Raw genomic sequence first — 26375 nt, 5'->3', positions numbered from 1 at the left:
TTCTGGAAGGGTATGTCTGCTGCTGAGAGAAGCTGCATTTATGGAGTTGGCTTTGCCATCCACCAATGCATCCTACACAGGCTAACTGAAATGCCTATTGGGATTAACGAGCACCTCATGATGATTCGAGTCCCACTGAATCACTCACGTCATGCCTTCTTCATCAGTGCATACACCCCAACACTGGATGCGCAGAGGATGACACCAAGGAGACCTTTTACGCCGACCTCGACAGAGTGCTAACCTCTATCCCCAGAGAAGGCAAGGTTCTGCTCCTTGGCAACTTCAATTCCAGAGTTGGCAGAGATGCTAACATTTGGCAAGGAACTATAGGGAGAAATGGACTAGGCAAGTGTAATCCCATCGGCCTACTCCTCTTCAGCAAATGTGCTGCATACAACCTCACTATCACTAATACCTTGTTTAGGCAGGCCGACAAGTTCAAGAGTTCGTGGCAACACCCACGATCCAAACACTGGCAACTCATTGACTACATCATTGTCAGAGAAAGAGATCGCCGATATGTCCTCATCACCCATGCCATGCATGGCTTAGACCACTGTGACACTAATCATCTGCTTGTTAGATCCAAGCTCTCACTTCACGCCGCCCCAAAATGGCGAAGGCAGCAAGCCTCCAGAAGTGGTTTTAATACTAAGCGTCTGGAGGATCCACCGGTAGCACATGCTTTGAAAGAAAAGCTCGAACATGGGTTATAAACAACCCAACATTAAGCAACGTGAATCTCAGTGCCGAATGGGATACTCTTAATAATGTTATGACAAAAACCTGCAGAGAAACCCTCGGCCAGATCAAAAGAATACACCAGGACTGGTTTGATGAAAATGACCAGGCAATCAAAGTACTCATCGATGATCAACGTGCTGCTCTTACTGACTGGCAGAACAACCCTCAGTCTCGAACCAAAGCTGATACCGTCTGCATGAAGAAAGCGGCAGCCCAGCGGGAACTTCGCAATTTAAGGAACGATTGGCTGAAAAATGAATCAGGTGAAGCACAAAAACATGCAGATCAGCACAAGATGCACGAATTTTTAATTTCCAGTAAAGCATTTTAGGGACCAGTCACTCGTGGCACAGCCCCCCTCCGCTCATCTGACGGTAACCGCATAATTAAAGATGATGAAGGCCTCCTTCAGCACTAGAAAGAGCACTACCATTCATTGCTCAACCGAAACACCGATGTGGATGTCCTGACTACCCAGCAGGTCCCTCAGGATCCAGAGCTGACCCATCTCAGCTATCCTTCATCCCTGGATGAGGTAGCTACTGCCATCAAACAGATGGAAAATAACAAAGCCTCAGGGCCTGATGGAATCCCAGCCAAGGTGTATAAAGCAGGAGGACCTCTGCTTACCAGCCGTCTCCACTCGGCGGGCAATTGAAAAGGTATAAAGATAGTCTTAAGACAAACCTGAAAAAGTGCCAAATCGACCCCCTCACCTGGGAGTCGATTACTTCACATCGTAACGCTTGGAGGAGCACCACACGAGAAGTTGTCAATACTTTCGAGTTAGCCCGATTGCAAGCCGAGGCAGTCAAGCGCCAACGCCGGAAAGACGCTGCCACCACCCCTCCAGCAGTAGATGGAGCCCTCCACGTGTGCAACGAATGTGAACGACGCTGCGGGTCCCGTATCGGTCTCTTTAGTCACCTCAAAACTCACCAACTTAGGTGACATCCCTAATACCTCATAGCATTGTCTCATAGCTGGATGATTGTCATACTCGATTCCGAGTGACAGCAAATTAGTGTGTGTGTGTGTGTGTGTGTGTGTGTGTGTGTGTGTGTGTGTGTGTGTGTGTGTGTGTGTGTGTGTGTGTGTGTGTGTGTGTGTGTGTGTGTGTGTGTGGACTCCCTCAAACATACACTCTAATTACAAAAAAGTTGGGAAAAATTTAATATACGGGTATATATTATTTACACGTATGACCAGACAGACAGACACAAACTTATAAAGATAGACAGACCGACAAATAGACAGACACGCAGACAAGCAGACAGACACACATACAAAAACATACACGCAGACAGACACACACACAGACATACAGACACACAGACACAGACAGACAGATATACAGACACACAGACACAGACAGACATACATACAGACAGACAGACATACAGACACACAGACACAGACAGACATACAGACAGACAGACAGACAGATAGTAAACTTGCACCCCAACTTGTGGACAAACACACACACAGACCCTCCCTTCAACTCAACCGGCCGGAGCCAATATCCTGGCCATGTTTACCCACGCCTCCTCCCACACGCCTCCTTCCCACGCCTCCTCCCACACGCCCTTCCCACACACACTACTCCCACACGCCTCCTCCACACGTCTCTTCCCACACGCCTCCTTCCCACACGCCTCCTCCTCACTCTTCCCTCACACGCCTACTTCCCACGCCTCCTTCCCACATGCCTCCTCCCACACGCCTCCCCACGTCTCCTCCCACACGCCTCCCACACGCCTCCTCCAACACGCCTCCTTCCCACACGGCTCCTCCCTCACTCTTCCCTCACACACGCCTTCTTCCCCACGCCTCCTTCCCACGCCTCCCCCACGCCTCCCACATGGGTCTTTCCACACGGCTCCTCCCTCACTCTTCCCTCCCCACACGCCTTCTTCCCACACGCCTCCTTCCCACCGCCTCCTTCCCACGCCTCCTCCCTCACGCTTCCTTCCCACCACACCTCCTTCCCACACGCCTCCTCCCACACGCCTCCCACATGGGTCCTTCCCCACTTCCTCCCTCCTCTTCCCTCACACACTCATCCTCCCATACGCCTCCTCCCACACGCCTCATTTATACACGCCTCCTTCCCACACGCCTCCCACATGCGTCCTTCCCACACCTTCCCACACGCCTCCTTCCACACACCTACTCCCACACTCATCCTCCCATACGCCTCCCACACGCCTCATTTATACACGCCTCTTCCCACACGCCTCCTCCCACACGTCTTCTCCCTCGCCTCCTTCCCCACACGCCTCCTCCCACTCCGCCTCCTTCCCACACACGCCTCCTTCCCCCGTCTCCTTCCCACCGCCTCCTCCCACACGTCTCCTCCCGCCTCCTCCCACACGTCTCCTCCCACACGCCTCCTTCCCACCGTCTCCCCCACACGCCTCCTTCCCACACGCCCTCCTCCCACACGTCTCCTCCCACACGCCTCCTTCCCACACGCCTCCTTCCCACACGCCTCACACGCCCACATTCGTCTCCTCCCACGCCTCCTCCCACGCCTCCCACACGTCTCCTCCCACACCTCCCTCCCACACGTCTCCTCCCACACGCCTCCTCCACCGCCTCCTTCCCACACGTCTCCTCCCACACGCCTCCCCCCTCCCCACGTCCCTCCCCCCCCTCCTTCCCACACGCCTCCTCCCATCTCCTCCACGCCTCCTTCCCACACCTCCTTCCCACACGTCTCCTCCCACACGCCTCCCACACGCCTCCCACACGTCTCCTCCCACACGCCTCCTCCCACACGTCTCCTCCCCACACGCCTCCTTCCCATACATCTCCTTCCCCCGTCTCCCCTTCCCACACGCCTCCCACGCCTCCCACACGTCTCCTCCCACACGCCTCCTCCCCACACGCCTCCTTCCCCCACACGCCTCCTTCCCACACGCCTCCTCCCACGTCTCCTCCCACACGCCTCCTTCCCACATCCTCCTTCCCACGTCTCCTCCCACACGCCTCCTTCCCACGCCTCCTCCCACACGTCTCCCCCACACGCCTCCTTCCCATGCCTCCTCCCATATCTCCTCCCCTCCTCCCGCCTCCTCCTTCCCACACGTCTCCTCCCCCCGCCTCCTTCCCCACGCTTCCCATCCCCCCCGCCTCCTTCCCACACGCCTCCTTCCTCCCACACACGCCTCCTTCCCCGCCTCCTCCCACACGTCTCCTCCCACACGCCTCCTTCCCACCCTCCTCCCACCCTCCTTCCCACACGCCTCCTCCCACACGTCTCCTCCTCCTCCTCCTTCCCACGCCTCCTTCCCCACGTCCCTCCCACACGTCTCCTCACACACGCCTCCTTCCCACACGCCTCCTTCCCCACACGCCTCCTCCCACACGCCTCCTTCCCTGCCTCCTCCCACACGCTCTTATGATTAAGGCGTGTGCTTTTTCTTTCCTCCCTCCATCCCTTCCCTCCCTTCCCTCCTTTCTCACGTCCTCATGCCTTCAGTTTAGGCCTTGACCCTCCCACCTCCCTCCCCTCCGTCCTTCACCCCCCACGTCCTTCACCCCCCGTCCTCCACCCCACACGTCCTTCACACCCCCCACGTCCCTTACCCCAACACAAACACGCGTATTCCGAGGCAGGAGGTAATGATGTATTTGACCTGGGTTGATGATGAGACAAGAGCTGATGTTTAATACCTGCCGAAGAGCTACTTACTGTGTGTAGATGGATAGATAAATAGATAGATAGATAGATAGATAGATAGATAGATAGATAGAGAGAGAGAGAGAGAGAGAGAGAGGTGGCCATGACCCGTCGAGGTTATGACACCCCCATAACATGACTCCCCTATGATATAATACTCATGACGTGACACCCCCATAACATGACACCCCCATAACATGACACTCCCATAACATGACACTCCCATAACATGACACCTCTTTAAAACGATTTTGTTATCAAACAGTGGATTGAGAGGACACCGGAGCTAATAATAACAATAATAATAATAATAACGATAAACATTAGTACAGCCTCAGCACCGACTGCACCAACAGTTATCAGGGAGGTACAGATTTTGCCGGTGGTTACGGAGACAATATTTGTGGTGCCCTTCATACAAACTATCCTTTGAGCATTCTGTAGGAAACTGGAGTATCCTTTTGTTGGGTCCGAATGTCCTAGTAACTAGTATCCTTATCAATCTGTAGGACCCTGAAGCATTTAACTCATGTTTTATTATCCTATATGAAACCTGTACATGTCCTATTGAAGCTTGCGCTCATAATAACTAGGATCCTTATCATGCTGTAGGACCCTAAAGCCTACAACTCGTGTCCCTGTCCTTCTATAAGGTCCTAATGTCCTGATAACCAGTTACCTTATTACCCTGTAGGACCCTAACGCCAATCCACCAATCCTTGTCTTATTGTAGGATCTTGTTGTACCTAAAACTTGTCTCCTCACCATCCTGTAGGACCCGGATTCCTCAAACTCTGTGTCACTAAAGGCGGTGTTGTTGTCTTCTGCAGGAAGCCAGTACAGCTGCCCAGAATCGACGGTAAGAACATCCTCCTGCACCTGCCGCCCGGGATTAAGGTCACCGAGATGAAATGGTTCTCCGTCTGGTGCCGCAGGTTCACGGTGAGTACCTGCCCACCTGAACCCACCTGCACCCACCTAGGAGTCACTGACACTCACATGCACCCACCCACACCCATTTGGGAACCAAAAATACTACTACTACTACTACCACAAACACACACACACACATATATATATATATATATATATATATATATATATATATATATATATATATATATATATATCATGTGATCCTAATGGAAACGTGGATAAGATAATCTTGATAAAAATCACACAGGAAAAAAGGAAAATTGAGACACTAAATCTTTTATTCAAAACATCTGCAATGGCAACTTGTTTCCTGTGTATTATGATATATATATATATATATATATATATATATATATATATATATATATATATATATATATATATATATATATATATATATTGTTATATTGTACGTATGTATGCATGTTTAGTATACATAATGTGTGTGTGTGTACAGTCGTAGTCTAGATACCACACCCGGTGAGAGAGTCTCAGGTGTACACACATCTACAAAACTTTGGCTTAATGAAAGTAGTTTAACCAAAGTTTTAACCGCTCGGGCTATTTTTCTCAAACTATTGGCTCCTTCCTTTCACAAAATCACGAAAACTCTTAAATATAATTGAATGTAAAGTGATTTTGTTCATCTGTTGATATTTTATAAGATGTGTATTCGATTTTTTTTTTTTTTTCTAATGTGATTTTATATTGATTGATGTTATAAAAGTTGTGTTTTTTGCCGTTATTTCATTTATTTATTGATATGTATTATTAAATTTATTCGAATGACTGGGTTTGTCCAACATTGATTTAAAATATTGTTAATATTTTAAAAAGATGTATTCTCGAAAGCTCAGGTTGTTGACATTGTTCTGCGCCTGCGTAGAGGGAGTAGTGCTCCAGGGTGAGTGACCAGCCCCATGTGTGGTGCGCTAAAATAATTGTGTTCTTTCTTTCTTTCTTTCTTTCTTTCTTTCTTTCTTTCTTTCTTTCTTTCTTTCTTTCTTTCTTTCTTCTTCCTCTTCTTCTTTTTCCCTCTCCTTCTCTTCTTCTACCTCCTTCTTCTTATTTACCTTCTCATCCTCTTTTACATTCTTCTTCTTCACCTAACATCTCAATTTTATCTTTTTCTTTGTCGTCTCTCTCTCTCTCTCTCTCTCTCTCTCTCTCTCTCTCTCTCTCTCTCTCTCTCTCTCTCTCTCTCAGGGCCTCCACCTCTCCCTCATCTGAAAGTGTAATTGAAAGGAAAATCGATTTGACTAAAGCCGTATCAGAGGCACAGATCCCGATGATGGTGGGAGGAGGAGAAGGAGAAGAAGGGAAGGAGGAGGAGGGGTGGAAGAGGAGAAGGATGGATGGGAAGGGAGATAGAGGAGGGATGGATGGAGAGGGGATAGAGGAAAATGAGAAGTGAAGGAGAAGGATGGATGGAAGAGAAGGGGAAGAAGAGGAGGGATTTAAGAGCAGGAGAAGGAAGATGAGGAGGAAAAAGATATCAGCAGAAAGGAGGAGAAGAACGGAGAGGATGAAGCTCAAGTACATAAGAGAAGCAGAGTGATGGCAAGGAGGAGGAGGAGGAAAGAGGAAGAAGAAGAAGAATGAGTAGGAAGAAAATGATGATGATGATGATGATGATGATGATGATGGATGAGGAAGAGGAGGAAAAAGTAGTAAACGAAGAAGAAGGAGAAGAAGAAGAAGAATACATCATATTAAACAAAATATGTAATGAACACTATACTAAGATAATGTTCACCTAATGACTTAAGAGAGTCTGTGTGTTTGTCTGTCATCCTTGGTCTACCTGTGTGTCTATATCTGTCTATCCATCCATCTATCTATCTGTCTATATAACTATCTATCTTTTGAACACACTGAGGTACTCAATTAAGTAGGTAATCAGAGGACTGTCACGAGATGTTTAATTCACCTGTGGAAAGACCAAGTGAACCTACGTGTCAATCGTACGTCAAAAGTGGCAGTTGTACGTCAAGCGTGCGTTGAAAGTGTCAATTGTGTGTCAAAAAATATAATTTTTTCGTTAATCGTATCAGAAGTTGACAATTGTTCTTTAAGTGTGCGCTAAGTGAGAGTTGTACGGTACGTCAAATGTGCGTTTGAAATGTGAGTTATGCGTTAGCCGTGAGTATGACTGCGTTTGTATTTGTACACATGACTGTATATATATATATATATATATATATATATATATATATATATATATATATATATATATATATATATATATATATATATATATATATATATATATATATATATATATATATATCAATTTGATACGCTGGTCGCCATACAAAGAGCGCGATCGCCCTTGTATGGGTGTATATATGTACACAAGAGGCGGGGACTAGTGTACTGTATAATGTGTGTGTGTGTGTGTGTGTGTGTGTATCACAGAGGGATCCGATAGCTTTTGTAATCGGCTTATAGGCTGCCCCTGCCGCCACCTCCACCACTGCCACCACCACCACTACTGTACAGCCACCACCACCTACTACCACCACCACCACCACACTGCCACCATCACCACCACCACCACCACCTACAGCCACCACCACCACTGCCCACCACCACCACCACCACCACCACTACTGCCACCATCACCACCACCACCACCACCTACAGCCACCACCACCACTAGCCTCACCACCACCACCACAGCCACCACCACCACTATGCCATCACCACCACCACTACAACCATCACTATTGTCACCACCACCACCCAACCATCACTTTGTCACCACCACCACTACAACCATCACTATTGTCACCACCACCACCAACACTACTGCCACCACCACCACTGCTACCACCACCACCATTACTACACCACCACCACCACCACCACCTGCCACCACCACCACCACCACTACCCACCACCACTACTGCCCACCACCACCACACTGCTACCACCACCACTACTGCCACCACCACCACTACACCACCACTACACTACACCCACACCACCACCACTACAACCATCACTATTGTCACCACCACCACCAACACTACTGCCACCACCACCACTGCTACCACCACCTCCACCACACACCACCACCACCACCACCCACCACTACTGCCACCACCACTGCCACCACCACCACTGCCACCACCACCTACCACCACCACCACCACTACTGCCACCACCACCACTACACCACTACCACCACCACCACCACCACTACACTACCACCCACCACCACCACCACCACCACCACTACTGCCACCACCACTACAACCACCACCACTACTGCCACCACCACCACTGCTACCACCACCTCCACCATTACACTACCACCACCACCACCACCACCACCACCACCACCACCACCACCACCACTTCACCACTGCCACCACCACCACTACTGCCACCTCACCACTACTGACCCACTACCACCACCACTACCACCACCACCACACTGCCACCACCACACCACACCACCACTGCCACTCTGCCACCATCACAACCATCCACCAAACCACCACCACTACTGCCACCACCACCACCACTACTGCCACCACCACAACATTACTGCCACCACCACCACCACCACCACCATTGCCACCACAACTAACACTACTGCCACCACTACCACTACTGCCAACCACCACCCTGCCACCACCTCTACTACTTGACACCACCATCACCACATCATCACTATTGCTGCCACCACCACCACTAGCCTTCCCGGTCATTGCTTCTTCTGTGTGTGTGTGTGTGTGTGTGTGTGTGTGTGTGTGTGGGTGTGTGTTAGTGTGTGAGGGGAACAAGGGGAATGAGTTGGCAAGAGGCAGGAGGAGGTAAGGGTTAAGGGGCAAGAGGTAAAGGAGCAGGGGGAAGGGACTGAAGGCAGAGGGTAGGAGATACGGGCAAGAAACCAGAGGAAAGGACAAAGGGTAGAAGAGTGGGATAAGGAGCAGGTGGAGAGGGCAAGGGGCAAGATTTGAGAGCAAGATATATATAGAGAGGGCAAGGGACCAGGCGGGAGGGCAAGGGGCAAGAGGGAAGAGCAAGGGCATATATTACCGCCCCGGGTGCAGTAATGTCAACACACACAGCTCGACTCCTCCCTTGTAATAAGTGGGTCACCCGCAAGCTACTGGAGGGAGGGAGGGAGTTGGAGGAATGATGGTGGTGAACGGAAAGGGAGGGATGAGAATGGGGATGGGAGATAAAGAAGAAAAGGGGAGGACGGTATGGGGAAGGAGGGGAGGGGCGAGGGAGAGGGAAGGATGAGAGTGTGGAAGGTAGATGAAAAAGAAAAGGGGAGAAATGGGTGGTGAAGAAATGGAGGAAGGGATGGAGGAAGAGAGGGGGGGATAAAGGAGAGAAGTGATGAGGAAGAAGAGGAGGGAAGAAATGGAGGAAAAGAGAGAGGGAGGCTTCACCTAACATACCCAATTTTCCCATAAGTTGAGTCATAAGTGTGTACAGTAGTGTGACTCCCTGCCACATACAGTACTGTGTTTATATTCTGAATTCTAGTCTAGGTTAGTTTATAATCTTGAATTACGTACAGATGTAAATACTCTGTTTGGAAATCTTCTAAGTGGGATATTATAAACCTTTCTTGTGAATAGTGAAAAACTATCAGAAGACAGAGTTTTGCAAGTGATAAGAAAATGTCCATATTACTGCTTTCATCCTGTTGATCCCTCACCCCCAGCACCCTTCACCCTCTCCCCCCCCTCGTCTTCGGTCCTGGGTGGAAGAATAGGTTAGACAGATAGAACAGGATAGCAAAAATTTTATTATTGATGATGAAATCTGCCACCAGTAGCCTTGAGAGCCACGGGGGTTATAATGAAGGAGGGTGTGTGTGTGGTGGGGCGGGGGTTGGGGGGGCAATCACTCATGGCGCAGCCTCTCTCCGCTCATCTGATGGCCATTCCCTAATTAAAGACGAAGAAGGCATCCTTCAGCTCTGGAAAAAGCACTACCATTCGCTTCTCAACAACCAAAATACCGATGTGGATGTAGTGACTACCCAGCAGGTCCCTCAGCACCCAGAGCTGACCCACCTCAGCTATCCTCCATCTCTGGATGAGGTAGCTACTGCCATCGAACAGATGAAATATAACAAAGCCTCAGGCCTGATGGAATCCCAGCCGAGGTGTATAAAGCAGGAGGATCTCTGCTTATGAGCCGTCTCCATTCTCTCCTGGAGAATAGATGGGAAAAGGAGAAAATCCCCCAAGCTCTTACAGACGCCTCCTCCGACAATATTTATAAGAACAAGGGAGACCGGTCGGACTGTGGCAACTACCAAGGGATCTCGCTGCTGTCTGTAGCTGGCAAGATTGTCGCCCGAGTCCTCCTAAACAGAATTCTTCCTGAGGCTGAAAACTTCTTCCCATAATCTCAGTGTGGTTTTAGACCATCGCGTGGCACCTCTGACATGATATTTGCTGCTCGCTAGATACAGGAAAAGTGCAGAAAATAGCGTCGTGAACTGTACATGGACTTCATCGACCTTACCATGGTCTTCGACTTGGTCACCAGGGAAGTCCTCTGGCGGACCCTCAGCCGTTTTGGCTGCCCATTCAAATTCATTGCCATTGTGAGGCAAATACACGATGGCATGAACGGCAGTGTCCTGTACAATAGCACCCAGTCACAATCCTTCCCCATCCAAACGGGGGTTAAGGAAGGATGTGTACTGGCACCAACTCTCTTTTCCATTTTCTTGGGTGCCTTCCTTACTCGTGCCAGAGCCAATTTAGCCGGCGGGTTGGACATCGAGTACCGGATGAATGGTCTTTTCAACATAAGACGACTCCTGGCAGGAACATAGGTGTCGGCAGCGTCCATTACTGAGCTTCAGTTTGCAGACGATCTCATCCTTGTCGCTCACACTGAACTCTACCTACAGAAGATCCTAAACACCTACGCAGATGCGTATGCACACTTCGGCCTTAAGGTGAATGTGCGTAAGACTCAGATTCTCTTTCAGCCTGCCCCTGGTTCAGCCACACCACCATCCATCCAGCTTAACGGTACTACCCTCTCCAATGTTACCCATTTTCAGTATCTCGGCTCCCATCTGTCCACCACCACGGACATCGATGAAGACATTCAACATCGGATCAGATGTGCATCTTAAGTATTTGGCAGATTCCGTACCCGTGTCTTCAGCTGTAGGGAGCTGAAATTATCTACAAAGTTGCACGTATATCGGGCAGCGGTCCTCCCAACCCTGCTATATGACAGCGAGACATGGGTCAAAAAAGGAGGCACCTCAAGGCACTTGAAAACTTTCACCAATGTAGCCTACGTTCCATATTCCGAATTCTTTGGGAGGACAAGAGAATACATGCCAGTATTCTCGCTGACACTAACTGTAGGAGCATCGAGCCTACCATTATCCATGAACAACTACAATGACCTGGCCATATTATCCGCATGGACGACAGTAAACTACCAAGTAGCTACTTTTCAGTCACCTAACGAATGGTAAACGTAACGTCGGCGGGCAACGGAAAAGGTAAAGGGATAGTCTTTAGACAAACCTGAAAAAGTGCCAAATCGACCCTCACCTGGGAGACGATTACTCCACACCGTAACGCTTGGAAGATCACCACACAAGAAGGTGTCAATACTTTCGAATTTTACCCGACTGCATATCGAGGCAGACAAGCGCCAGTACCGGAAGCACGCTGCCGCCGCCCCTCCCGCACTAGATGTAGCCCTCCACACGTTCCACATCTGTGGACGACCCTGCCGGTCCTGTATCGGCCTCTCCAGTCACACCAGAGCTCACTAATGAAGGTGACGTCCTTAATAACTCATATTGTTGTATCATAGCTGGATGATCGTCATACTCGATTCCGAGTGACAGCAAAGTGGTAGTAGTAGTTGTGTGTGTGTGTGTGTGTGTGTGTGTGTGTGTGTGTGTGTGTGTACACTTTTGAAACAGCACTACCTTCCTTCACCACTCATGTCCCTCCTCTCCCCTTCCCCCACCACCACCACCAACAGGAAGTAAAAGACACACACACACACACACACACACACTCGACCATCTCTTTACAACAAAAGTGATCATACCACTTCTCCCATCCCTTTAAACTCTCTCCCCCATCCATCCCTTTAAATGGGTAACAGAGTCCGAGCTGACCCAACCATTAAACCCCTACCATCCCTGCCTCCTCTTCCTCTACCCCACAGTGATTATCACCCTTATGATGTATGAGTTTTAGGGTCATTTCCTCCACCAGTCAAGGCTGTGTGGGTACGTCTTTGTGGCATCTGCTGAGGTTTTTCGATATCTTGTTATGAAAAAGTGATATAATGTTTTCCTGTTGAATACACTTTACCTCTGTGTGTGTGCGGGAGGGGGGGAAAGTGGGGAGTGATGAAGGGTGTGTGTTGGAGAGGAATGAGGAGGGTGAAGGGTGTGTGTGTGTGTGTGTGTGTGTGTGTGTGCGTTTTATGTGGCACACGATACACATGTGTCTACTTATAATATTGACCCATTATATTTACCTTCATTGCGTTTTAGTTTATTTCCTTATTTTATGGAGCTCCATAAATCTCTATTTATTTTTATATTATTTACTGACAAACGTCTTAAATGATATTTCATTTTCAAATAACCTTTATTTTTTCCGACCTTTTCTTTACAAACAATATCAGTTGGTCACGAGACAGTCATTTGGATGCTTAATTGATAACTTATTTCGATATTAATTTATATTTACGAACTAAATTAACTGGCGGTGTATGTCTTCCTTGTATCGTGTGGGAGATTACTGTAACTAGTGTAGGTGAGGGATTACTGTAACTAGTGAAGGTGAGGGATTACTGTAACTAGTGTAGGTGAGGGATTACTGTAACTAGTGTAGGTGAGGGATTACTGTAACTAGTGTAGGTGACGGATTACTGTAACTAGTGTAGGTGACGGATTACTGAAACTAGTGTAGGTGAGGGATTACTGTAACTAGTGTAGGTGACGGATTACTGTAACTAGTGTAGGTGAGGGATTACTGTAACTAGTGTAGGTGACGCATTACTGTAACTAGTGTAGGTGAGAGATTACTGGAACTAGTGTAGGTGAGAGATTACTGTAACTAGTGTAGGTGACGGATTACTGTAACTAGTGTAGGTGAGAGATTACTGTAATCAGTGTAGGCAGGAGTCACGTAACTAGGTGTAGGTGAGGATTACTGTAATCAGTGTAGGTGAGAGATTACTGTAACTAGTGTAGGTGAGAGATTACTGTAACTAGTGTGTGGTGTGAGGATTACTGTAACTAGTGTGAAGAGGATTACTGTAACTAGTGTAGGTGAGGGATTTTTGTAACTAGTGTAGGTGAGGGATTACTGTAACTAGTGTAGGTGAGGGATAGGTGAGGGATTACTGTAACTAGTGTAGGAGAAGGATTACTGAAACTAGTGTAGGTGGGGATTACTGTAACCAGTGTAGTTGATGGAATACTGTAGATAGTGTACGTGATGGATTACTGTAACTAGTGTAGGTGGGGATTATTCTAATATTTTATGTGGGGAATTACTTTAGTGTAGGTGTGGATTACTCCAGTGCAGATGGAGATTACTCTCACTAGTGTAGGTAGGGATTACTCTAGTGTAGGTGGGGATTACTCCAGTGCAGGTGGGGATTACTATTACTAGTGTTGGTAGGGATTACTCTAGATAGTGTAAGTGGGGATTACTATTACTAGTGTAGGTAGGGATTACTCTAGTGAAGGTGGGGATTACTCACACAAGTGTAGGTAGGGATTACTCTAGATAGTGTAGGTGTTGATTACTATAGTGTAGGTGGGGCTTATTCCAGTGCAGATGGAGATTACTCTCACTAGTGTAGGTAGGGATTACTCTAGTGTAGGTGGGGATTACTCCAGTGCAGGTGGGGATTACTATCACTAGTGTAGGTAGGGATTACTCTAGATAGTGTAGGTGTTGATTACTCTAGTGAAGGTGGGGATTACTCTAGTGTAGGTGGGACTTGCTCCAACTAGTGTTGGTGGGGATTACTCCAGTGCGGGTGAGGATTACTATCACTAGTTTAGGTAGGGATTACTTTAGCTAGTGTAGGTGGGGATTACTCTAGTGTAGGTGGGACTTACTCCAACTAGTGTAGGTTGGGATTATTCTAGTGCAGGTGGGGATTACTCTCACTAATGTAGGTGGGGGTTACTCTAGCTAGTGTAGGTGGGGATTACTTTAGTGTAGGTGAGGATTACTCCAATGCAGGTAGGCATTACTCTAACTAATGTAGGTGGGGATTACTCTAGTGTAGGTGGAGATTACTCCAGTGTAGGTGGGGATTACTCTCACTAATGTCGGTGAGGATTACTCTGGCTAGTGTAGGTGGGATTACTCTAACTAGTGTAGGTGGGGATTACTCTAGATAGTTTAGGTGGGGATTACTCCAGCTAGTGTAGGTGGGGATTACCTTAGACAGTGTAAGTGGGGATTACTCTAGCTAGGGTAGGTGGGGATTACTCCAGTTCAGGTGAGGATTACACTAATGTAGATGGGGATTATTCTAGCTAGTGTAGGTGGGGATTACTCACACTAATATAGGTGGGGATTACTATAGCTAGTGTAGGTGGCATTACTCTAGCTCGTGTGAGGGGACTACTCTAGCTAGTGTTGGTGGGGATTACTGTAGCTATTGTAGGTGGGGATTACTCTAGCTAGTGTCCAGCAGTGTAGGTGGGGATTACTCTAGCTAGTAGTGTAGTGGGGATTACTCAGCTAGTGGGTGGGATTATTTGGCTGGTGTGAGTGGGGGATTACTAGCTGGAATACTCTGCTAGTGTAAGTGGGGATTACTCTAACTAGTGTGGGTGGGGATTACTCTGAATGGTGTGGGTGGGGATGCTAGTGTAGGTGGGGATTACCTTAGACAGTGTAAGTGGGGATTACTCTAGCTAGGGGTAGTGGGGATTACTACAGTTCAGGGTGAGGATTGCTAATGTAAGTGGGGGATTACTCTGGCTGGGTGGGGCTAGTGTGGTGGGGATTACAACCTAGTGTGCAGGTGGGGGATTACTCACACAAATGTAGGTGGAGATTACTATAGCTAGTGTGGGTGGGATTACTCTAGCTCGTGTAAGGGGACTACTCTGGCTAGTGTGGGTGGGGGATTACTCTGGCAGCTAGTGTAGGGGGGATTACTGCAGTGTGGGTGGGGATTGGGGATTACTCTAGCTATGTTGGGGATAGTAGCTAGTGTAGTGTGGGGATTATTACCTAGTAGTGTAGTGGGATTACTCTTGTTGGTGTGAGTGGGGATTACTCTAGTGCTGAGTGTGGGTGGGGATTACTCTAACTATTTTGGGTGGTTGTGCTGTAGCTATTGTAGGTGGGGATTACTCTGGGTAGTGTGGGTGGGGATTATTCTGGCTGTAGGGGGATTACTCTGGTAGTGTGGGTGGGGAATTACTCTGGGGGTAGGTGGATTATTCTAGCTAGTGGGAGTTACTCTAGCTAGTGTGGGTGATTACTCTAGCTAGTGTAGGTGGGGATTACTTTAGCTAGTGTAAGTGGGGATTACTCTAGCTAGTGTAGGTGGGGATTACTTTAGCTAGTGTAGGTGGGGATTACTTTAGCTAGTGTAAGTGGGGATTACTCTAGCTAGTGTAGGTGGGGATTACTTTAGCTAGTGTAAGTGGGGATTATTCTAGCTAGTGTAGGTGGGGATTACTCTAGCTAGTGTAGGTGGGGATTACTTTAGCTAGTGTAGGTGGGGATTACTTTAGCTAGTCCTGGAATGCAGGAGTCGACACACAACCTCACCTCGTATCGACCTCCCCTCCCCCGCCTCTCTCTCTCTCTCTCTCTCTCTCTCTTTCTCTCTCTCTCTCTGTGCCTATTAAATCTTATACATTGTTCATATAACTGTCAATTTGCCTATGTGTCTGTGTAGATGAATGACTGTCTGTGCACCTGTCTGTACCTAAACGTTATCTGTCTTATTTCCTGTCTATCTCTGTCTGCCTGTCACTTTGCGTTATGCCACACCAATAATTGATATACGAGCATTAAATCAAGTCAAGATTATGATGTGTGAGCGGTGAGAGACAGAGAGAGAGCGAGATAAAGAGAGAGAGAAACAAAGGAAAATATTGATAAGAAATCGACAGACAAGTGGACAAGAATGATAGATAACAAGGGATAATACCGAATGATTGATAACCAGAGATAGAGAAACAGACAGATAATCAGAAGAGAGTGACGGATAGCCAAAGTGAGAGAGAGAGAGAGAGAGAGTCGCTTGCACATTTCCTGTTTAGTGGGGCCACCATCTCCCTCCCACACTGCACCTTTAATATACCACACATGGAGCCACACTACCATACCCGCTGCTGCTGGGACGCTCCTCATATATGCACCTCAACATTACAGCCCTTCCATATCACTAACATACCTCATAGTGTTGGTATGCGACATAGTTTGTATAATTTTCTTTCTGGAATTATTATACCCTGTGGTCTGGGTAAGCTGTATATTCAGTAATAACTCTCCTTTTATTGCCATTTATGGTGTATTGAATTTGTAGCTGTAAAGAGAAATACTGTGTGTATTTTATGGGTAGTATATATAATGTACAGTACTGGCACATGGTGGTTGAACAGGAGTTAGCAGCGTATTGCCACGAGCGTCATCGTCGAGTAAACGTTTATTATCGCTTTGTTTACACCAGTGAGGTGATCTTTGTGTATGGTGGAGGAGGGGAGGGGAGTTTTGTACCATTTATTTGTTGTGTTTGATATTTGCGCCTTTATTGAGTATGTGTTTGTAATACAATAGGAGAGCAAATCAATAAAGGTCGGTTGCCTCCACCCATGGCCGCCACCAGGCAACACCCGCCGCCGAGTACGACAACCCGTGGAAATTTCCACCACCAGTTGGCTCCGCCCTGCCGGGAAACTGGAACAGTTAAATCAGAATATTGAATGTATTTATCAAATCTTTCTCTCTGGTGGTGAATGTGCAAATGTTTAAATCAGGGTAATTATTATAGTTTGGTCATTCTAATGCTTATTGCACTACCTATTCCCCGCCACCTCTGCAACTGGTCGATTGCCAAATAGGGCGGGGTTTTCCCAATGTCTCGCCAGCTATTGGCTGGAGTCTGAGGAGCTTAGCCAATACCGTGCATCTACCTGGGGAGCGCGAACACCATTGGTCAACTTTCGCATGACGTTATGCTGCAAGTTACCGCCCCTATGCGCCGCCTTGGTGGCTGGGTCGACCACTGAGCTGGCCATATATCCAAGTATTCCACCTCCTCTGTTGCTCTCTCTCTCTGTGGTCTAATTAAGCAGAGAACCGGGCACAGGCAAACCACTACTCACATTAACATGGCACCAATTTCTTGTGGTGACATATTACACCATCATGTCTCTAATAAACGCTGGCCGAACCACTGCATGATGGCGGCCTCCTGGAGGGAAGCGGGGCACCGGTTACCTCATTTTCAACATTTATACTGCTCAAAATTTTTGCTCTTTCCAATACCATTATAAATAATAATACACTCACCACATTCTCCTGCTATTATATACCCATTTTCTTACAACTTTCTCTATTTTCAAGATTTTAGATACCAGAGTGTTCCAGAGTATTATTGAGTAACGGACATGTTACCATTTAATATAACCATAGAATATCTGATATATTATCATGAGGGTCAAGAAGTGTTAGTTGGATGTCGAGCGATATATTTAGAAGAGTGCATGTCAGCGGTACACAGAGGACAGCTGGACGGTGGTAGTGTTGGAACCTACGGAGATGACCAACCAGGTTTCACTATATCTACTTATAATTATTATTAATCTTGTGCTACTACTACTACTACTAGTATTATTACTATTACTATTATTATTATTATTATTATTATTATTATTATTATTATTATTATTATTATTATTATTATTATTATTATTATTATTATTATTATTATTATTATTAGATTATTATTATTATTACTATTTTAATACGGCTTCCAACCTCCTAGCCATACCCTCTCCACACATGTTATTATCAACCTATCCTAACACAAAAGTGACTACCCTAGCTGAGTTAGTTGTGCCACAGATCTCTGCGTCATTCAGTGATTGTTGCTTCACAGTCCATGTCTGTGACTGTTGCTGGCTTTGGGGCCGATGATCTCGTTCCCTTGAGGCAAAGCAAAGAAGACCTAAGCAGAGAGAAGGACAGTCGGCATTTCAACCAAGTTGCAACGTGGTTTCTGAGCTGCTGCTTCTGTTCAGATAACACCTCGGCTAGTCATGCGTAGAATCATCTTGCACTAGGTCCCATCCCGCCAGAGGTTGTGAACTACTACTACTACTACTACTTTACTAATACTACTACTATGCTACTAAAAAACTACTGCTACTACTACTACTACTACTACTACTACTACTTTTTTTTAGAATATGGCCTCCAACCTTCCCTTATACCTTCTCCACACACTTTACTACCTAAATATCCTAATACAAAACTATCTACCACAGATCTATGCGTCACTACTAATATACAAGTTATGAACAATCTAACTTAAAGACCTTGTTTTGTGAGGTCGTGGGTAGTTAGTGTGGTTTGGCCTGGCTGTTAGGAGAAGAGGATGTGGAGAGGGAAGGAGGGGACAGGAGAAGAGAAAGGAGGAGGAGAGGAATGGAGGAGAAGAAAAGCAGGAATGAGAGGAGGAAGAAGAAAAGAAAATATGGAATGAAGAAGAAGAGGGGGAAAAGAAAATGAAAAAGAGAATGGGAGGAGAAGGAGGAGGAGGAGCAGGAAATAAAAGAGGTAAGGGGAGATGGAGGGAGAAGAGAAATGGCAGGAGGATAAGGAGGGTGGAAGGAAGAGGAGGAGAAGATAGAGGGCACGAGAGGAAGGGAAGGGCTGAGAATGGAAGGAGTCAAAGGAGAAGGATGGAGAGATGAAGAAAAAGAGGAGAGAGAGAGGGAGGGAGGGAGGGAGGGAGGGAGGGAGGCAGGGTGTCACCACTTACATAACCATGCCAACCCGGAACCTACCATTTCCGCCTCCCTCCCTCCCTCCCTCACCGAGTTGCTGCCAGTGCTGCCATCTTGCACCGCCCTCCTTCTCCCCCTTCCCCCTTAAAACTATTCAATCCCCCCACTCTTCCTTCCCTCCCCTAACCTCTCTTCTTCCCTCTCCTAGATGATCCTGCTGCCATCTTGCGCCGCCCTCCACCCCTCCCCTCAACCCCCTTCCCTTGCCCTCCCCCCCTTACCTCTTCCCCTGCCCACATCAGTTCGCCATTTTCTCTTGATTTTTACCGATTGGAATGTGGTACAATGTTGAATCTAGGACAGTGATGGGTTTGGTACAGTGTTAGTCTGGTACAATGTTGGGTCTGGTGCAATGTTGGGTCTGGTACAATGTTGGGTTTGGTGCAATGTTGTGTCTAGTACAATGTTGGGTCTGGTACAATGTTGGGTCTGGTACAATGTTGGTCTAGTACAATGTTGGGTCTAGTACAATGGTGCAATGTTGAGTCTGGTGCAATGTTGGGTCTAGTACAATGTTGGGTCTGGTGCAATGTTGGGTCTGGTACAATGTTGGGTCTGGTACAATGTTGGGTCTGGTACAATGTTGGGTCTGGTACAATCTGGTACAATGTTGGGTGTGGTACAATGTTGGGTCTAGTACAATGTTGGGTTTGGTACAATGTTGGGTATGGTGCAATGTTGGGTCTGGTGCAATGTTGGATCTGGTACAATGTTGGGTCTGATGCAATGTTGGGTCTGGTACAATGTTGGTCTAGTACAATGTTGGGTCTGTGCAATGTTGGGTCTGGTGCAATGTTGGGTCTGGTGCAATGTTGGGTCTGGTGCAATGTTGGGTCTGGTACAATGTTGGGTCTGCTACAATGTTGGTCTAGTACAATGTTGGGGGTGGGTCTGGTGCAATGTTGGGTCTGGTGCAATGTTGGGTCTGGTGCAATGTTGGGTCTGATACAATGTTGGTCTAGTACAATGTTGGGTCTGCAATGTTGGGTCTGGTGCAATGTTGGGTCTGGTACAATGTTGGGTCTGGTACAATGTTGGTCTAGTATAATGTTGGGTCTGTTGCAATGTTGGGTCTGGTAATGTTGGGTCTGGCACAATGTTGGGTCTGGGTCTGGTACAATGTTGGGTCTGGTGCAATGTTGGGTCTGGTACAATGTTGGGTCTGGTACAATGTTGGGTCAATGTTGGGTCTGGTACAATGTTGGCCTAGTACAATGTTGGTCTAGTACAATGTTGGGTTTGGTACAATGTTGGGTCTGGTACAATGTTGGATCTGGTACAATGTTGGCCTATGTTGGGGGTACAATGTTGGGTCTAGTACAATGTTGGGTCTGGTACAATGTTGGATCTGGTACAATGTTGGGTGGTGCAATACAATGCTGGGTCTGGTACAATGTTGGGTCTGGTACAATGTTGGATCTGGGTTGGGTCTGGTGCAATGTTGGGTCTGGTACAATGCTGGGTCTGGTACAATGTTGGGTCTGGTATAATGTTGGGTCTGGTAATATGTTGGGTCTGGTACAATGTTGGGTCTAGTACAATGTTGGGTCTGGTACAATGTTGGGTCTGATACAATGTTGGGTCTGGTACAATGCTGGGTTCTGGTACAATGTTGGGTCTGGTACAATGTTGGGTCTGGTACAATGTTGGGGGTCTGGTACAATGTTGGGTCTGGTACAATGTTGGGTCTGGTACAATGTTGGGTCTGGTACAATGCCGACGAGCCTGTCAGTAGTGGTGTATGGAGGCGAGAGGTCGACCCGAGTACAGAGGAGTTCCGGCTACCACGAACAGCATACTCAAGGGATGGGGTTAAACTTAAGTCGCCCCTGAACTGGGATCCGGTTAACTCTGGTCTGCTGGCCGCCGCGAGTCCCCACGACTGGACAAGTCAGATGATATATGTCCTCTAGGAGTCTAGAGGACAAGGACTGTAGAACACTGATGATAACGTCTCTCACGCCCAGCCCTTGACGTGGGTAGAGTAGAGTCCTCCTAAATAACATATCAACATATAATATTTCGCTAAAATTCCTACAATATTAATAACACCCGGCATATTAACATAACACCTCAACATAGACGTGTACCCTAAACCAACAAAACCTAAGAAAATAACAACAGAATATTATATAGACAAATCAGTAATAAAAGAGAATGGTTCTCTTACCGATGCGCTATGGCTGAAGGAAGGAAGTCATGTGACCACTCCACTCACCCTCCCAGTGCTCATCACCTCTGTTCCGGGTTGAGTAACCCAACACTTTGACTAGTCACAAGCAAACAACCCCAAACTACACCTATCACCAATTTCCCCCACAGCTTACTGCTATATAAGCTCAGACTCACTGGCCCCTAATTGGCTGAACATTCCCGCCAGGCTCTGGGAGTGGCCAACTGACTGGCTAGTATGGGTTTTATTCAATTGATAGAGTTGTGTACTTGTGTCTTGGCGAATATTTAACATTATTATTATGATAACCATTACCATTCCCTCACACCCACTCATCTTCTCCTCCTCCTCATACACTCTTCCCGGCATAAACTAACCTCACTCTCCCTCTCCTTCTCATCCTTCTTCAGGTGGATTTCGGTCACGTCACCATCCCTGAGAACCTGGACCCACCACGCAAGAGAGTCCTGCCAGAATTCCAGCGCCTTGCCCACGGCCTCCGCTCAGGGAACATCACTATCCTCGACGCCCGCACCTTCTACATCCCCAACCTCCACTACGATGGCCTTGGCCCTGATGCCTACTTTTGGGTTGGCAAGGGTCCCAAGCCTGATCCCAAGGGCCATAAGATCCCTAATGAGATGGGCAGGTGAGTTATGGGCAGAGGCAGAGGTGGGTAGGTAAGTGTCTTTGGGTACGGGGAAGAGGGAGGTGTGTGCCTGTATGGGGAGGTGTGTTAGGGCAGGGAGAGTGTGTTAGGGCATGAAGAGGTGTGTCAGGACATGGAGAGGTGTGGAAGGACATGAAGAGCTGTGTTAGGACATGGAGAGGTGTGTCAGGGCAGGGAGAGTGCGTTAGGGCATGGAGAATTGTGTCAGGGCAGGGAGAATGCGTTAGGGCATGGAGAGTGCGTTAAGGCATGAAAAGGTGTGTCAGGGCATGGGGAAGTGTGTCGGGGCATGGAGAGGTGTGTTAGGACATGGGGAGGTGTGTTAAGGCATAGAGAGGTGTGTTACGGCATAGGGAGGTGTGTTGAAGGATGGAGAGGTGTGTTGGGGCATGGAGGGGTGATGAGTAACTGAGTAAGAGTTAGGATGGAAGTAGAGAGGAGGTAAGAGACTAGGGAGAGAAGGAAGCAAGAAGCTAGGAGGAGGAGGAGGAGGAGGAGGAGGTGGTAAGATGGAGGAGGAGGAGGAGGAGGAGGAGGAGGTGGAAGAGGAGGAGGAGGAGGAGGTGGTAAGATGCTAAGAGGAAGAGGAGGAGGAGGAGGAGGGAGATGACTTATAGACGATAAGTTGAAAGGAAAGATAACTATCACAAAAAGAGACACACGGAGATAAACCAGCGTAGAAGAGGAGATGGGAAGGAAGGGGGATAGGAAAGAAAGGGAGGTGCGAAGGAAGAGGAGAAAGAGAGAAAATTTAAGAAGGAGACAGAAGATGGAGGAAAGAGTGTATTGATGTTTGTGGATGAGAGAAAACAGTAAATGAGGAGACGGGCAGGAGGGAGAAGTAGATGATTCTGGTGAATGGATGAAAAGCAGTAAATGGGAAGAAGAGAAAGATAAAAAAAATGGCTAAGAAAGTACACGTGAAAGCTGAATTAGATGAATAATTACAGTGGAACCTTATAACGAACCCCGATCTAATGGTTATAATCCGTTAAATGAAAGATTCATATTTAACGGAACCTCGATCTAACGGACTTCCTTCTCCGTGAAGGAAGTCCGTTATGGAGGTTTCACTGTACAGATGAAGTGGATACAACACACTGTATCCTTAAAGCCTTCAGCACACAGGGAGGCAACGTGGCCGACACTGTACTCCATCACCTCCACTTCCCCAACGGAAACGTCAGGTACCCATTTCCAGCTGGGTTGACTGGGAGTGCCCTGGAATCGAACCAGCGATCCTTACAACAGTAGTATAGCATAAAATTCGTGACAGACAGAAGTGTGTGTGTGTGTGTGTGTGTGTGTGTGTGTGTGTGTGTGTGTGTGTGTGTGTGTGTGCGTGTGTGTTGGACAAGTTCGATAAGTAGTATTTTACCTCCAGGTTTATGGGACTGTGGGCTTGCTTTGTCTGTGGTGACAAGGCAGCTTGGTTAGCTTACCTTTGCTTATCTTAGGTTTAGTTAGGTTAAGTCAGGATTGGTTAGCTTAGGTTAGATTTCGTTAGGTAAAGGTCAACTAAAGTTATCTTAGCTTCGATTAGATTTTATTAGATTTTGTTGGATTAGATCTGAGAATGTACCAAATTCATTAAATTCAGCTAAAACGCACAGCAATAACTTTGAAAATACAGTTAATACACTATGATAACGCCACCTACCTTAACTATACCCTTCCCACTCTAACCTGGCCCGTAAGCCACGCCCCTCGTCTTAGCTGCAAATAGCTGATTGGTTCCCTTGGGCATTTTCCCTCCCCTGGACTGCGCGTGTATAAATGCTTATTTATATCGACCGCTTATGATAATTTTTAAAATTTTCCAACATCGTCTCTGAACTGTTAAAACATTGAAATCATTTGCATTTTGATAGTTCAGATATTTAACATTATTATAGATAATAACAGATCTGCTTACCAATTGTGAAGACATTCAGTTTGAATTTTCTATGAACCAATCAGCTATTGAAGAAGGGCGTGGCTTTCGGGCAAGGTTAGCGTGGAAATACTATAGTTAATGCCTAACATGGAACACAAGTTAGATGACCAAGTTAAAGTAAGGAACCTTATCACCATAACTTAGTCCCCTAACTCGTGCTATAAGTGAATGGTCTTAGAAACGGGAAAGTGTTAGACTTCATCCTACTACACATCACCAACTAATCTTCACCAACTAATCTTCAACTAATCTTCAACTAATCTTCACCAACTAGTCTTCTCCAACTATTCGTCACAACTAATCTTCACCAACTTATCTTCACCAACTAGTCTTCACCAACTAATCTTCACCAAATAATCTTCTCCAACTATTCGTCACCAACTAATCTTCACCAACTAATCTTCATTAACTAATCTTCACCAACTAATCTTCACCAACTACTCTTCATCAACTAATCTTCACCAACTAATCTTCACCAACTAATCTTCATCAACTAATCTTCACCAACTAATCTTCACCAACTAATCTTCATCAACTAATCTTCACCAACTACTCTTCATCAACTAATCTTCACCAACTAATCTTCACCAACTAATCTTCATCAACTAATCTTCACCAACTACTCTTCATCAACTAATCTTCACCAACTATTCGTTACCAACAAATCTTCACCAAATAATCTTCACCAAATAATCTTCACCAAATAATCTTCACCAACAAATCTTCACCAACTAATCTTAATCTTCACCAAACTAATCTTCACCAACTATTCGTTACAACAACAAATCTTCACCAAATAATCTTCACCTAATCTTCACCAACAAATCTTCACCAACTAATCTTCACCAACAAATCTTCACCACTTCACCAACTAATCTTCACCAACTAATCTTCACCAACTAACCAACTAATCTTCACCAACTAATCTTCACCAACTAGTCTTCACCAACTAATCTTCTACAACTAATCTTCACCAACAAATCTTCATCAACTAATCTTCACCAACAAGTCTTCACCAACTAATCTTCACCAACAAATCTTCACCAACTAGTCTTCACCAACTAATCTTCACCAACTAATCTTCACCAACTAATCTTCACCAACCAGTCTTCACCAACAAATCTTCATCAACCAATCTTCACCAACAAATCTTCACCAGCTAATCTTCACCAACAAATCTTCACCAACTAGTCTTCACCAACTAATCTTCTCCAACTAATCTTCACCAACTAATCTTCACCAACTAATCTTCACCAACTAGTCTTCACCAACAAATCTTCATCAACTAATCTTCACCAACAAATCTTCACCAACTAATCTTCACCAACAAATCTTCACCAACTAATCTTCACCAACTAATCTTCACCAACTAATCTTCACCAACTAGTCTTCACCAACTAATCTTATCAACTAATCTTCCAACTAATCTTCAACAAATCTTCACCAACTAATCTTTCACCAACCAATCTTCACCAACCAATCTTCCAACCAATCTTTCACCAACAAATCTTCACCATCTAGTCTTCACCAACTAGTCTTCACCAACTAATCTTCACCAAACAGTTCACCAACAAATCTTCACCAACTAATCTTCACCAACTAATCTTCAACTAATCTTCACCAACTAGTCTTCTCCAACTATTCGTCACAACTAATCTTCACCAACTAATCTTCACCAACTAGTCTTCACCAACTCATCGTCACCAAATAATCTTCTCCAACTATTCGTCACCAACTAATCTTCACCAACTAATCTTCATTAACTAATCTTCTCCAACTATTCGTCACCAACAAATCTTCATCAACTTATCTTCACCAACTAATCTTCACCAACTAATCTTCATCAACTAATCTTCACCAACTAATCTTCACCAACTAATCTTCATCAACTAATCTTCACCAACTAATCTTCACCAACTAGTCTTCACCAACTATTCGTTACCAACAAATCTTCACCAAATAATCTTCACCAAATAATCTTCACCAAATAATCTTCACCAACAAATCTTCACCAACTAATCTTCACCAACAAATCTTCACCAACTAGTCTTCACCAACTAATCTTCACCAACTAATCTTCACCAACTAGTCTTCACCAACTAATCTTCTCCAACTAATCTTCACCAACAAGTCTTCACCAACTAATCTTCACCAACTAATCTTCACCAACTAGTCTTCACCAACTAATCTTCT

The 26375-nt window shown here is 46.3% G+C and overlaps 1 protein-coding gene across 1 annotated transcript in view; it reads left to right on the top strand.

Moving 5' to 3' along the window:
* Positions 1-26375, top strand: part of LOC121870634 (protein Skeletor, isoforms B/C-like) — a 124260-nt gene that overhangs the window by 40758 nt on the left and 57127 nt on the right. The window contains exons 4-5 of the mRNA XM_042372498.1: positions 5263-5374; positions 21987-22225. Of these exons, the coding sequence (XP_042228432.1) occupies positions 5263-5374; positions 21987-22225 (351 nt within the window). The remainder of the gene's footprint in view (positions 1-5262; positions 5375-21986; positions 22226-26375) is intronic.

This window comes from Homarus americanus, unplaced genomic scaffold, assembly GCF_018991925.1.
Source record: "Homarus americanus isolate GMGI-L3 unplaced genomic scaffold, GMGI_Hamer_2.0 scaffold32583, whole genome shotgun sequence".
Lineage (NCBI taxonomy): Eukaryota > Metazoa > Arthropoda > Malacostraca > Decapoda > Nephropidae > Homarus > Homarus americanus.
Note: the sequence above shows the minus strand (reverse complement) of the source record. Positions and strands in the feature narration are given on the sequence as shown.